The sequence below is a fragment of the Engraulis encrasicolus genome, chromosome 14, assembly GCF_034702125.1.
Source record: "Engraulis encrasicolus isolate BLACKSEA-1 chromosome 14, IST_EnEncr_1.0, whole genome shotgun sequence".
Taxonomy (NCBI): domain Eukaryota; kingdom Metazoa; phylum Chordata; class Actinopteri; order Clupeiformes; family Engraulidae; genus Engraulis; species Engraulis encrasicolus.
The window spans coordinates 40,499,954-40,515,443 of NC_085870.1; the positions used below are offsets into that span (position 1 = coordinate 40,499,954).

Consider the following 15,490-nt stretch of genomic DNA (forward strand, 5'->3'; position numbering starts at 1 on the left):
CTTAGTTTCTGCTTCCATTTAAAAAGTGTTTTTTCGCCTTCTTTTAATCCTTCTATGATGCACAAGGACCTGGCCTGTGTATGTTTTATCTCAAGTTCATGTTTTAGTCGTTTCTTTAGTTTCTGCAGCCATTTAAAAAGTGTTTTTTATTCTCTTACAATCAATCAGTTTTCCTAGAACCTGTCCTACGTTTTACCTCAAGTTCATTTTCAGCAGGACATGCAACCCTCAAGGCCTCCCACCACTGCAGCGCTCTATTATCTTCTGAATCCTTTGTAAGGTTAGCTAATGCATCATCATCATCTTTCACTGGTAGTCTGAGGATCCAAATAGTAATGGTGGGGTGGCATCCGCGCCAATGTCTTATCCTGTGCGTATCGCTCGGTGCGTAATTCCAAGAGCAGTATAATGAAAAGGAAGAAAGGAGTCGCACACTGGAGCTGAATGCAAAATCAAAAACTGTATTAAACAAAGCCGAAAAAAGTAAATAAAACCGACAGACAGGGGACAAACGTTTCAAACTGGGAACACTGATGATGGGCTAGACCCGAAACGTTTGTCCCCTGTCTGTCGGTTTTAGCCAGCCAACCATTGAAGCACACTGTAGCTGACACTGTCGAGTTTGACATCACATATTCAGGGGCTTTCTTAGCATATTGAAATTAAGTCGTTGCACAGTGCAATGTCTCCAATCCAATGGCCTGGCTTGGGTGAGGTGAGGTGAGTTGAAAACTCCCCACCACAGAGATCAACAGGCATGCTCAGACCCCATCCACATAAATGAGGATACATATGAAAAAAACAATAATGTATCCGCCAACACCCCCTGTCCTCTCTCATACAGCGAATTCGAACACATAAAACTGAGCTTTTATAAAATGACTGCTGAAGTGGAGAGATCTGAATTCATCAGCTTTCTTAATGGCAAACCTTTCTGTAAATAATATAAAAACGATACTGTGCATTTCTATTTCTTTTATTCTTTACCGTAACACTCATTTTTTCTCTTCCACCTCATCAAAACTCCTGTCATCTAAAGCTCCTATGGTATTACAGGCTATGCTCTCAGCTCAGTGCCTGCAGTATTGCCTCATGGTGACTGATAGAGAACCAGGACTCACAGTGGTTGGAACTGTATACAGTAAAAGCACACAGCTTCTCTCTCTCGGATCTGGCCACGAATGAGGGCAGAGGGCACACAAACATGCAGAGCCTCTCTCTCTCTCTCTCTCTCCCTCCCTCCCTCTCTCTCTCTCTCTCTCTCTCTCTCTCTCTCTCTCTCTCTCTCTCTCTCTCTCTCTCTCTCTCTCTCTCAGTTTGTGCTGGGATTTGCATTGATCTCTGGCTGTTTGTAAAATACACCACCACACCAGGCCTGGCAAGGTCACAGTCATCAGGTGTTGTACACTCTTCTCTGTGTGTCTTCCGCCCTCAATAAGAAAGACAATACAGGTGAGGAGTCTTATGGGCTCCACTAATCAGACAGTGTTTTTTGGGAAATGCTGTTGTTTATACAAATCAAGCAGTGGCAAAATTGACAAGAGTTTAAGGTCCAGTATTTGATTTGGTCTGTGAACAGCAATGGGACACAAGAATAGGCATGAAATTGTTTTGTGTGTGTGTGTGTGTGTGTGTGTGTGTGTGTGTGTGTGTGTGTGTGTGTGTGTCTGTCTGTCTGTCTGTCTGTCTGTCTGTCATAATTTATTTTCTTCCTCCATTCTCTTTCTCCTCCTGTCTCTTTCTCTTTATTTCTTTCTGTTTAGTCTGTCTGTCTGTGTGTGTGTGTGTGTGTGTGTGTGTGTGTGTGTGTGTGTGTGTGTGTGTGTGTGTGTGTGTGTGTGTGTGTGTGTGTGTGTGTGTGTGTGTGTGTGTGTGTGTGTGCCTGTGTGCCTGTGTGTGTGTGCCTGTGTGTGACCCTGTGTGTGTGTGTGAATGTGCCTGTGTGTCTGTGTATGTGTGTGTGTTTCTTTGCACTGATGGAATGTAAAGGGGATCCCCTCGGTCCCGATGGCAGCCAGGCAGACAGGCAGACAGACAGACAGACAGCACCACATGACCTTGGACTGAGGAGCTGAAGAAGCACGGTATAAAGTCACCTTGCACAGGGCCGGATTGTCGCACAGGCTAGATATGGCTGCAACCTAGGGGCCCGCACCTGCCAGGGGGCCCCAGATTGACCCCAAGTGAAAAATTGCAGAATTGTGACAGGAAGCGATATTGAAAAAATCCATCTGTTGTCCTGGGTACAGTTGGAAGCTATCCTGAATTCCTTGCTCCTAATTATGACACTAAATACATTTGTTGCAAAATTTGTCTTCCGAGGGGCCCACAGCAACCTGTACCCTAAGGGCCCCAAGCCATCTTAATCCGGCCCTGACCATGCAGATAGATAGACATGCATACATCTCTCTCTCTCTCTCTCTCTCTCTCTCTCTCTCTCTCTCTCTCTGTCTCTCTCTCTGTCACTCTCTCTCTCTCTCTCTCTCTCTCTCTCTCTCTCTCTCTCTCTCTCTCATGCACGCACACACAAACACGCACACTCACTCACTCACTTATTCACACACGACTACAAAGACATAGTATCGTCTTTCATAAAAGCACCCTCCACAGGGCATTCTCAGTAATTCTCTACCTCTCTCCACTTCTCCCTCTCATTCTTTCTTTCTTTCCCAGTCCCTCTATCATTCCTTCTCTCCCATGTGCTCGTCCGTCTAGTAGTGTGCTTTGAGCTCTGCGGCGATGTTTTCTCTCTCTCTCTCTGTAAGTCTCTCTCTCTCTCTCTCTCTCTCTCTCTCTCTCTCTCTCTCTCGTCTAATGTTGCCATCTCTCCTCTCTGCTTGTCGGCGTACGTCCCTGCAGGGCTCCTCAGCCAGTGTGGGAGCATGTGGCTCACAAAGAGCAAATAAGCATGAAGAAGCACTAGATGCCCTGCACTGCCGCTAGACACACACACGTACACACACACACACGCGCTAACATCCCAAGGCACCGCATGGCATATTCCCACATACTGTGTACACTGTATCAAGACGAAAAACAAGATGGGGACCTCCAGGGAAGGAATTCAAGTCCCATACTTTTGTCCCTCTTTCCGTACACACTTCTTGGTGTGTGTATGTGTGTGTGTGAGTGTGTTTGTGTGCGTGCGTGTGTGCGTGCATGCATGCGTGAGCATGAAAATGAGTGTGTTTATGAGCAGGATTTATGTTGTATTTTATGTTCTCAGCTTGTAGGCCTAAGCCTATTGATCTTATCTGAATCTTAATACTGAACCATAAAATCAGTGTGTGGGTTTTCTTTAGGTGTGTGTGTGTGTGTGTGCGTGCGTGCGTGCGTGCGTGCGTGCGTGCGTGCGTGCGTGCGTGCGTGCGTGCGTGCGTGCGTGTGTGTGTCTGTGTGTGTGTGTGTGCGTGTCTGTCTGCCTGTCTGTCTGTCTGTCTGTCTGTCTGTCGGTCTGTCAGTCTGTGTGTGTGTGTGTGCGCGCGGGCGGACGCATGCATGTATGCGCGCGGGCGGGCGCATGCATGTATGCTTGCAGTGCTCGCATGTGTGTTTTTTTCTAAAATTGACTTTGGTATGTGATGAAGCAAGCTGAAAAGAGATCATCCCGATGGGACAAGAGAATGACTGTCTACAAAATTTTTAAGCGCGGTCTCTCATTACATAACAGTCTGCCATCCATCCTATCCCATCCCTATACTCCACTGGAGTTCGTCTTCTTCTGTTATACGACTCGTCTCGGGATGAACTCAGCTCACTCAAGATGCCATGAATAGTCCTCATTGTTTTTCTTTTTTTTCGGGACATTGCGAAAGATGCACTTCCTCCTCCATGATCCTGTCAACTCTTGTCTATTTTTAACAAATATATCCAGCAGTGTGTACTGACAGTCATGTCAGACCGATGTTTTTTCTTGTCTTGTGCCGTATGGAGTGTAGGGGCACAAAACTAGGCTATTCTGTTGGATGATTACGTTGTGAACAAGCTGCACCTGAACTGCAGTTAAGACTTTTTTTGTTGCTGAACTTTGACTCATTTCACTGGGGTAATCAGAAACAGAGTGCAGGTAACAAAAGGCGCAGATTCAAGCTTGGAGGAAAATGCCTGTATTGTGCTCTAGTTTTCCTCTTTCTTTTCTGGAGTTTGCAATGCATGATGGGCCCTTTGCTATAGGTGACCTGGCTGGCGGTTTGTGGTTAGAGCCCGAGTGAGGCAAACCAACTTTGAGGAAATGCTGTTCATTTGCATCACCTGAATTCTGACTACACAATGCACAATGCACAGCATGGTCTCTGGGCTTGCCCGTGTCCTGGATTCCTTCTCCCCCCTTTCTCTCTTTCTCTCTCTCCCTCTCTCTCTCTCTCTCTCTCTCTCTCTCTCTCTCTCTCTCTCTCTCTCTCTCTCTCTCTCTCTCTCTCTCTCTCTCTCTCTCTGTATCTGTGCAGGGCCACTGACAACTTTGGCCGGGCCCAAGACGAAGTAATTTGAAAGAATCCCCACTCAATACATACAACATGATGAGGACCCTGGGGGCCCACCTCTCCTTGAACCTAGGACAAATGACCCCTTTGTCCTTCCCTATGGCTTGTGTGTGTGTGTGTGTGTGTGTGTGTGTGTGTGTGTGTGTGTGTGTGTGTGTGTGTGTGTGTGTGTGTGTGTGTGTGTGTGTGTGTGTGTGTGTGTGTGTGTGTGTGTGTGTGTGTGTGTGTGTGTGTGTGTGTTATTAGACTGTCTGCACTTATACAGAGACTGAGCAGTGTGACAGTGATGATCTATCTTCTGTCATACGGACGCCCTATGGCGATTCTCTGAACCTTATATTTAAAACTAGCTAACCTTCAACCCTTTAGGCCTACTCATCGCACACAGTGAATCAGTTGTCTAAAATAGCCCCCCTTCACTCTTCTCATCTATTATCCCTCCCCAGATCTCATTTCATTGTACATAGAAAACCAGCACATTCTTGGAGGTCAAAGTCATTTGCCATCCTGTGTATCTTGGTGTCTGAGTGAGTGGCTAGAGGCTTCCCCCTAGTGGTCATTGTTCCTCATTGCATTCTCCACCCCACCACATCAAATACCAACCTGTGGTCTTGGAGGAGTTTAAACACGCTCGGCTCACATAACTTTCTGTAATACAGACCAGGGGGGCACAGACAGGCAGAGAGAAGGCAACTATTTTGTTACTTGTGAGAACACGACTGCGTGTTTCCACACAGCCCTCCTCAAAGGCCGATGTGAAACTGTAGTGGTGTTTTGTTGAGTTGTGAAACCATAAAACCTGACAAGAAGGTTTCAGTCAGCGACTGTACTGTAAAATTTACTTCACAGTAGTTGTGTCTCTATGTTGCTTAGATTGTGAAGTTGCACACTTTAGTTTCTGTGGAACGATTTCTTCCTCTGTTTAGCCATAACATAACAGTGTTGCCTTAAGCCCTCAGCCTTGGTGTGTGGTGTGCTCAATGTTCCTGATACTGACTGAATGTAATATATTATGAAGAGTAGAGGTCTGCATCTCTTTATTGTGCACCCATGCTTAAAATGTCCCCTGTGGCCAGTGTTGCCAGATTGGGCGGGTGCCCGCCCAATTAGGCTACTTGGGATGAGCGTCGGCGGGCAAAAACGGGAAAAATTGGCCATTTGGCGTTTTTTTAAGCCGTTTTGGGCCCATAGAAGTCAATGTAATTTGTTGAATTTGGGCGGAATTTAGCGCATTTTGGCGGTTTTTGAGAACCTTTTGGGCGGGATTTGGTCAGACACATCTGGCAACACTGCCTGTGGCACAAACGTCCACTGAAAAGGGAACTTAAGCCAGGTGTGGATAAAAATTAATGAACACTGTCATAACAGTCTTCTTTTTCCTGCACATTCTATTTCTATGTATATGTTGTGTGTCTGCCTATTGGGCCCTGAGCCTGTAATACAGTTTATATATAGGGTAGACTATTGGTCGCTATGTAGTTCATGTCTGTCTTACACAGTTTTGATGAGTGTTTTGGAAGGTTACCAATAATGCAAAATGCATTTCAGAGGAATCACAGGCATGATAAAAAACATTAGATATTCATATGAGGGCTGCGATGGCTCATTGAGCTATACATTGTACTATTACACCGGTGACACAGACTCGATTTTAGCCCAAGGTCCTTTGTCGATCCTTCCCCATCTTTCTCTCCCCACTAGATTCCTGTCACACTCTCAAACTGTCTTATCTCAAATAAAGGCATAAAAAGCATGAAACATAAAGGCATAAAAAGTCTTTAAAAGGAAAACTTCTGCCAATTTTGACATGCAGTTGTAATGCTCACACTACCCTGAACTTGTCATTACCTGAGATTTTTTTTCTCTTCTAGTTAGGACACTGAGGTAGGCTCTTGCAGCCGAAACGTCTGTCTGTCCCTGAAATGTTTGGATAAAAAGAAAATAATAAGAAAGAAGAAAAAACTGAGTGCGATCCATTTCCTAACTTTCCACTTTCCATTTCCATTTCCATTTCCTACTTGATACTCCAGAGACGCACCAACAAGACAGAAGAGCGCGGTGTGTGAAAGATAACTTTATTTTTCTTCTGCCTTTTCCAAGATCCTGGTCATTGTAATGGGGGCAGGTGTTTGTTTACATTTAAAAAAAAAAAAAAACATCTTGATTTATTCCCAATGACATCCAAAAGGTTATGCAACATCAGCAGACAACTAGCAAGCAGCGATACCTTTTGGGAAAATATTTGGAGTAGGCCTATGGTAAGAAAGTTTTTAATGTAAACAAAGTTTGCCCCCATTAGAATAGCTCAGATCTTGGAAAGGGCTGAGTCGAAAAATGCAGTATCACCGGGTACTGACAACTCAAGGGTAGCGTGATCCTTTAAAAAGGGAGATTCATACTGTAGGAGTGTTACTATAGTCTTGCTCCAGACGACTTTTAATGGTTTAACTCACACAGTCTTATCATAGGTCACTTACTGCAGTCAGGGCAGGCATTGCTAATGGCACACAATGGGTATTTGCTTTATGTTATGACCATGGGAACAGCCCAGCTGTCTTTATTAACTCAGCTCTATATTACTACCCTATTCTCTTTGGTAACACACACACACACACACACACACACACACACACACACACACACACACACACACACACACACACACACACACACACACACACACACACACACACACACACACACACACACACTATATTCAATCATACATGTGTGGAAACCCACGCGCACACATTCAGATGTGTCAACACAAACCGCTTCTTTCAACATTACATTACCTTTGCATGGATTCAAAAACATGGAAAAGCATGCACAAACACGCACGCACACGCACACGCACACACACACACACACACTTTTTGTATTAACACCAACAGCTCCTTTCAATATTACTTTGTCTATGGACAAGAAAACATGGAAAAACACACACACACACTCGAACCGCCACACACCACTTTGTCCTTTATCTTTTATCTCTAACGGTTAGGTTGACTCAGTAGTTTGCCTTCTTGTTTGTCTGGTGACGGGGGCACGTCGGCTCGCGTGAGGAGGACGAGTTCTTTCAGCCCCAACAGGAGCAGCGTCTCTGTGTAGTGGAGGAGCAGGGTGCTGAAGCCCAGCGAGGCGGGAAAGAGGCCCACCAAGACCCCCCACACACACAACAGCCCCACCGCCACCCCCACCCCCACCACAGGCAGCCGTGGCAGCAGGGCCCTGAGGCTGGGAGAGTCCCTCGGTGGGAAAGCCCAGCCCCGGTGGGAGATTAACAGCCGCTGCTGCTGCCAAGAGGAGCCCATGGGAGAGCATATCTGATCGCCCCTGTCTGGCTGTGTCGTCAGACTGTTATAATAACGCGGCACTGCTGCTGGCACGCTTTGTTGTGATTGCGATTGCGGTTGCCTCTGGTGCTGCGTTGATGACTCCGCAGGTCGCTTGTGTTGTGTCATTTGCCTAGCCGACATCTCGCTGTCATCTGGTCTCGGGGACCTTTCCGAGAGGCGGTGACATGAAGCGCAGCGGCATGGCTGTCGTCCGTCACTCAGGTGTGTTAATGGGGAGCGATGACGTCGAGGCGCGGTGGCCAGACGTGCTGTGGTCACCGCTCTGGGGTCACAGCAGCAGCAGCAGCAGCAGCACCTGCCGTTGTCAGCCGCTGACGTTTCCGTGTCAACAAAGAAGCTTTGTGTGGCGGGTACAAGGCCGTTGTCAACGTACAGCATGGGATTAACGAGCGTGCGGAGCAGTGAAGCGGCAGGTGTTTGCCTTCGCCCGCGGGCACCCGGCATCGTGTCTGGTGGTGGTGGCACATGACGGTGATGATCACTGAGCAAGAGTGACAGTCTTCCTGCTGCAGGCTCCATGAGGGCTGTTGTCATTGGCACCTGCATGACTGCTCTGCTCACCTTGTCCTTGTCCTCTGGTGAAGGCGTAGTTGTGTTTGTGCAACCAATGGCTTCACTGGTGGACAGAATACCCTGAACTACTTTTCTCTTCCTCTTCTCCTCCTCCTCCTCCTCCTCCTCTGATGAAGGAGTAGTGGTCTCTGGGCAACTGATGGTATCACTGCTGGACGGAATGCCCTGCATCACTCCTCTCCTTTCCACCATCTCCTCATCCTTCTCCTTTCTCTCCTCCACCTCTCTCTCCTCCTCCTCGAGCGGAAAGGCAGTTATTTTTGTGTGACTCATGTCATCGCAGGTCGACACCAGAGTACCTTGCATGTCTGCTCCCTCTTTTTCCTCACGTAAAGGTGTAGCCCTCTCTGGGCACCCCCTGCTACTACAGCTGCTGCTGCTGCTGCTGCTAGTGGAAGTAGTGGAGAGGATGTGGACGAGTCTGAGGCTGGCGTAGAGCTGCAGCAGGACGGCAGCAGCAGGGAGAGCCCAGCAGGCCTGGGTGAAGTCCTGCCACGCAGCCGTGACCGAGAGAAGACTGGGGAGGCACCTCCACAGAGAGACAACACCAAGACCACCACCACCATCAACGACCGCACCACCGGCAGCAGCACCAACACCGGCAGCAGCGGCCCCATCTGTTCTCTCTCCCTCCAGGCAGAGCTCCACAGTGGAGGTCCCGTTCAGGTTCAGGACCCCGTGGTGGTGCAGCGCCTGAAGCCCAGAGATGCACCAAGCCAGCAGGCAACTCAGTAAACACACCACGTGGGCCAGTGTGGTGGCGGTGGTGGAAGTGGAAGTGGTCCAGAGCTGCGGTTCTTCTGGGGAGGATCGCACAACTATGTTGGATGCTTTGGGTCTTATTCCTCTGCAGCAACTGCTCGTCTGTCTTTTCTCAGGACACAGTGGAGCTTCATCATCTCCTTCTTCTTCTTCTCCTTCTTTCCTGTATAAATCCTTCTCTCCATCTTCTCGTCCTTTTCTGCATAAATCCTTCCCTTCAGCATCTTCATATTGTCCTTCTTTCGTGTTTAAATCCTTCCCTCTTTCTTCTGCTTCCCTCCATGACTGTAACTGTATCCACCCATCCCGTCCACCTCTGACGGAGACCTTGTTGCGGAGGTGGTGCAGCATCTCCAGGGCCACCAGGGGTACGAAGAGGAACATGACGTGGCTGTAGGTGTGCGTGAGGAAGAGGAGGAGGCGAAGAGCCACGCGGTCGGTCGAGAGGCTTGGAGACAGCTGCAGCCAGGGGGGAGCCAGCCATAAGACTGACAGGAACACTGCAGACAGAAGAAACAAGCCTGCTCAGATGACGCACAGAAGAACACAACCTACTGTACCTTCACACAAGAGAGACACTATAATCACTTTTCGCTTATTAGAACAGGTTCAAATAGCTTTTTACTCTGAGCCCATGACATCACATTCAACTCTTCTTGCAATTTCAGGTCTTGCATTGTTCGAACACATACACATTCTATTGAGTAACATTGCTTAGCAAGTAGCGACGTGTTGGGTGCAGACTGTGTAATTCAGTGAACACACGTCATTGCACAGTACATATCAAACAAAAAATGTTGTTCAGACTCGCAGAGAATTCAAACATATTCACTATTGTCACACGCAATGCAATTACAGAGATGGAATGTGCCTTAACTTAATGTCAAGGATCAATTAGACCATCTTGTGTCACTTTTCATGAACACTTATTTGTGTAAAGTCTACTGTAAAGAGTTCTTGTTTTAATTGATTTGGTAATTTAAAGGTGCCCTATTATGCTATTTAGAATAACTTTCATTGTTAATATTTTGCTTTACTGTGGTTAGTGGAGTTAATTTTGAATGATCACTTGTTTTCATGTCCATTATTTTTTTATCATTGTGTACATGAACCCTACGCTTTGAAACGTTTTGTTTGAAACGCGTGGAAGTGCAGAATGTTAGACCGTCAACATTCTCAAATCTCGACGAAGCATGGAGCGTTTCATCAAGCATTCTATTACTAATATTACGTCAGCAGCACAGCTGTTTTTGACCTGGAATCCAACCCTGTAGCCTATGTCTAAAGTTGACAGCCAAATAGTTCACCCAATGTATTCAATTAGTATTTCTTTTTCTTATATAGGCCTACTATAACTTCTTACTGTATCTTTCTTTTTGGGTACTTTGTTTATGTAATTTTCGAATCGAATAATCAACAGTTGGTGACGTTAGCCATTGTGGCCATACCTTACAGATAGAAAGTGCATGAGAGCTAAGAATAGCAGGTGGCCTGGAGCTGAGCTGAGGCGAGGTGAGAAGAGCATAGATAGGTGTTAGATGTAGACCGAGATAAGAGAGGAGCGCAGTAGACAGAAGCAGAGGTACTACGCTGTGGTGTGGAGTGGTGTACTCTCCTCCACTGACCCTGTTATATTTACCATGTTCTTTGCCCTTTTTTGTTAATCACTTTGCATTAATTAAAGCATCTGCTGAATGTAACAAATGCCAACTAGCAGAGTTCAGTGGTAGAACGTTGGTAAACCTCCCTCCCAAAGCCTCAGACATACAGGTGCGGTAGCACTGAGCTATCGGCCTGGACCTTCAGCTGTGCCTACCTTCCCCTATTGACCCGCAACCTAGAGGGTCACAAGTTTGAGCCCTGGGTGGTGGACTGGTAGCAAGGCTACACCCTCCTAGTGACGCAACACCTCCGGCGTTGCTTCTAGTCAGGTCAAGAGCAATGCAAATATCGTTTCTGGTCTCCCGAAAACTCGGGAACTCCCCCCACTTTGTCGAAAACCAGTCAATCAGTAGCAAACCTAGGGAGGCGGGTCAACCATGCCATTTGGGAAACGTTATTTGTTATGCTCTTGGTCAGACCAAGTCTCGAAGAGATTAGAAAGTCAATAATAAGCAGGCTAGTGGCCTGGTACCATTAGACCCGGATGGGAGTGAGGTGTATTGTGGTGAGTGCAATGCAGGCCAATTAGCAGAGTTTGTCTGTAGAGCGTAGTACACCTCCCTCCTGAAGCCTCATACAGATACGGGCAACTGGCCTCTAGGTCTTTAGCTCAGTGGCATAGTGCTTGTGCCTCCCTTGTTGAACTGAAGTGTGAATTGAAGGGTCACGAGTTCCGGCCCCAAGTTGTGGACTGTGCAGGATGACTTTGGTTACTGTGTAGGATTGTGGCCAGCATAGGTATTGCAACGGCGCTGTTCATTGAAACGGTGCAGCCTACTGCAAAATGTGATCATTTCATGAATATTTGCTAAATGATAATCTAATACAGTATTTTCTGGTATGATCAAAATACAGTAGCCTAAGTTTTACGCGTGGAGAAGAGCCACCTTTTCATGTGTGAAGAGTGCAATTTTACCTGTCATAATAAATAACTTAGAATTTGATGGCAGTGGTAGGTATTTGTGAAAAAGATAACATTTGTGAATGAGCAGCATGAATTCTGGAAATACACCACTAAAAATATTACACATTGCACCTTTAAATAAATGCAATGTAAGGTAAAATAACACAGAGTGCACGTTGCACTTACAGAATGGGACTGAATTTGACATTCTGTAGAAGAGTGTTAGGTCAAACAGCATCTACGTACAGTATATAATACATTACGCACCATTGTACATTAATGTACGGCAATGTAGCATCTTTGATGTAATGTAGATGTAGTGTGGTATTAAGTACTGGTATGGCTCTACGTACCTGTGGCGGCGAGGTCTGTGAGCAGCAGGAGGCAGCTGCAGCAGAGGCCCACGGAGCTGAGGGATCTTCTCAGCAGCATGGGGAGGCAGAGGAGACCCAGACCCACCTTACACGCACACACGCCCAGCGCAGCCTGCAGCAGACCCTCCATCGCCACACCTGACACCCGCACAAAACACAACAACCACCACCACCACCACCGGTCAAATATGAAGAGTGTAACCAGATATTAATGCTATTTGGATACTAAGGTAATGTGGATTTAGCTGGGGCTACGGGGCAAAGCAGGTGCAGCACCACCAGGTTGCCCTCGAAGCACACACAGCGTATCGTGTTTTGCTGTAACCAGATATAGCAAGTCCTTATGCAAGTGGGTATGCAAGTGTTTATGCAAAATACTGTGGCAGTGCTCGTCCGCTTGTGAAATCTCGTCTCCTCAAATGAAACTTAAGACAGACACTTATTCTGCCTTAACTACGTGAGTCACCCCCCTGCTGCCTCATTGCTAGAAACACGAGTGGAGAGGAGAGAGACTGGCTAAATCTGTGCTTGCCCTGAAGTTGCAGGCCAATTATAAGTCAAAGCATCTATGGTCTTTTCATTCTTAGTGTCGTTTTACTAGCTCTAGGAGCCAAACACTGGGGATTTACACTTTCTGACTTAGAGAATAGGTTGCAGCCTATTTTTAGTCATGTGCGGGCTTGGAATGGTGTATTTTTTGAATGTCTCGCACTTATCTGATGCTGTCTCCTTAAAGAGGATATAGCTCCAAATGGAGGACAGAAAGAAGACAAAGAAGTGCTTCAAACTTCATCAGAGCTAAACAAAAATGTGTTTATAGTGTGTTGTTCCTAAAGAGCAGTTTAATGTGTCTATAAGATGCTGTTATCTTATTGTTAGGTGTGTATGGCAACATTTATACAGATGACAAAAACAAGACAAAGTGGCGTTCACACTCTTATCAAAACTGCAACAAATGAGAGGCTCAACACCAAAAAGGTTGTTCCTAAAACATAAAACTTCCAGAGTTGTGTAAAGTAGATATATATAATTACATATATAAGATATAATTACATTACCCATTACATTACTAGTGGTGTGATATTGATATGTGATAGTGGACCACTAGCTACTGGACTGGACAGGACAGGACTGGATCGGACACACACACACACACACACACACACACACACACACACACACACACACACACACACACACGTGCACACACACACACACACACACACGTGCACACACACACACACACACACACACACACACACACACACACACACACACACACACACACACACACACACACACACACACACACACACACACACAAGCCTTCAATCAAAAGACAAATTTCTGATATGGCAACTGTAATATCATACCACTAGTGTTGTAATTAAATATGTAAGAGTACTTCTAATGTACTTCTACTTATACAACTCTGCTTGTTACAAAGGTATACATCACATACAGTGAGTCCACTCTCAAGATGGATTAAAAAATGCACCTGTGGCCATCACACCACCTGTGCTTTTGTTTTCCTTTTTGTCTTTTTTCCACACCATTTAAATTTTGGGCGTACAGTGCAGGCTCAGTTAATTTTCTGCCATATCACGCCCTCTTCCTCACCATGACTGGGTTTAAGTGCAAAATGACTTAGCATGGTTCTAACATTGTGAGGTAAGTATGCGCACTACTGTATTGGCATCATTGCTAAATATATTTGATGTCTAACATTTGCAGTTACACTTTTCAGGCACTAGCAGATTGCAGTGTTGTGGATATTAACCTCTTTAGCGCAGCACTATGGCTCTCTGTAATGTCATAGCAATGTTGTTATGATGTAGTTAAGCATTTTCAGCAAGTGAATAGGGTCCCCGGCGACCCCTGCTGCAGTAAGAGGCTACGAGAGAACACCTGCAAGTTACAAGATTAGTGTATTAAAGTAATATTATACACTTCATATTATCTCACAGTATTTACCGAAATGCATCAATAGTAACAATAATACTTCTGATTTGGCGTGTTCTGATGTTTGAAATTTGGAATGGCTTCACTAATTACATCAAGTGCACCAACCAACATCGTCACATGGGGGTTATTTATTCTTTTTGAAACATTTCAATCTAGTAGATCAAGACATTTTAGTTTTACCAACTGCAGTTCACTACTTCTCTTCACACACTCTAACTTTCCCAGTGGACCACTTGAGCAACTGCTCAAGAATTTTGACGCACCTCATCAATTTGTTTTGTCTCTGTCATGTGGCCATTCCAAACAAGACTCTGGTTTTCTAACTACAGACAGCATACACATTTCACTAATACTAATACAATATTACATTTTACCATCCACAGATCACTGTTTTGCAAAATGGAAGACATCTGCTGAGTTGACAATGTGTGTTTGCATGGACACACACAGAACACCACAGTCCATCTCTCTCTCTCTCTCTCTCTCTCTCTCAGCCACACATGCATCAAAGTCTGCACTTCTGTTTACCGGGTCAAAAGATTCATACTTTCCCCACGAAAACACAACCTCCGTTGTAAGACCAGGCCAGTTAGCAAGAGGGAATATGTAGAAAACGGGGTAAAAATGGGAAGGACAAGTGAAGAGAAGAGAAGAGGAGAGGAGAGGAGTGAAGAGAGAGAAAGCGTTGGGTGTCTTACCTGAGGTGCCACGCGAGTGCTTCCCTCTTCAGTGCTCTACTCTAGCTGAACACCTCTCATTCCTTATCTGGCCTGTCTCCAGTCCCCACACCTCCCAAAACCTCCCACTCAGACATGTTCAAACCCAACGCTCTCTCTCCCCCTCTTACCTGCTCGCGCATGTGGACACGTATTTGTGTGTGTGTGTGTGTGTGTGTGTGTGTGTGTGTGTGTGTGTGTGTGTGTGTCAACACGTGTCTGACAGGTGGGTGTGCCTACGCTGTTTGTGGAAGGATCACACACACACACACACACACACACACACACACACACACACACACACACACACACACACACACACACAAACCAGTCCGGCAACTTTTTTTCTCTCCATAGACAAGCAGGCCGTCATGTTGTCTCTTCTCTGCTATAACCTGTCTCTGTCTGTCTGTCTGTCTGTGTCTCTTCTCCCATCTGCTTCTATTTCTTGCCCACTTCAGATGGTTCCACTCTCTTGTTGCTAGCCCAGCGCAATGCCACTAGTACTTTCCTCTCTCTCTCTCTCTCTCTCTGGTTACAGGAAAGATGCAATGGTTCTCTGATCAAGTACAAAACTGTACAGGGTGGTTAACCATTCTTTTGTTTGTTGGTTTGTGTGTGTGTGTGTGTGTGTGTGTGTGTGTGTGCGTGCGTGCGTGCGTATGTGTGTGTGTGTGTGTGTGTGTGTGTGCGC

The 15,490-nt window shown here is 46.1% G+C and overlaps 1 protein-coding gene across 1 annotated transcript; it reads right to left on the reverse strand.

Annotated features, from left to right (window-relative positions):
- Nucleotides 1–6,317: 6,317 nt before the first annotated feature.
- On the reverse strand, nt 6,318–14,802 carry LOC134462629 (uncharacterized). The gene is made up of 3 exons (XM_063215741.1): nt 14,779–14,802; nt 12,095–12,253; nt 6,318–9,675 (listed from the first exon to the last, which is right to left on the reverse strand). Exons 2-3 carry the CDS (start codon nt 12,243–12,245, stop codon nt 7,475–7,477), a joined length of 2,352 nt encoding a protein of 783 aa, XP_063071811.1. The 5' UTR covers nt 12,246–12,253; nt 14,779–14,802; the 3' UTR covers nt 6,318–7,474.
- Nucleotides 14,803–15,490: the final 688 nt, after the last annotated feature.

Excerpts from the sequence above, each read along its gene's own strand:
- LOC134462629 (XM_063215741.1), bottom strand. The coding sequence starts at position 12,245 with ATGGAGGGTCTGCTGCAGGCTGCGCTGGGCGTGTGTGCGTGTAAGGTG. Across the intron at positions 9,676-12,094 it reads CACAGACCTCGCCGCCACAG|TGTTCCTGTCAGTCTTATGG; the intron begins GTACGTAGAGCC and ends TTCTGTCTGCAG.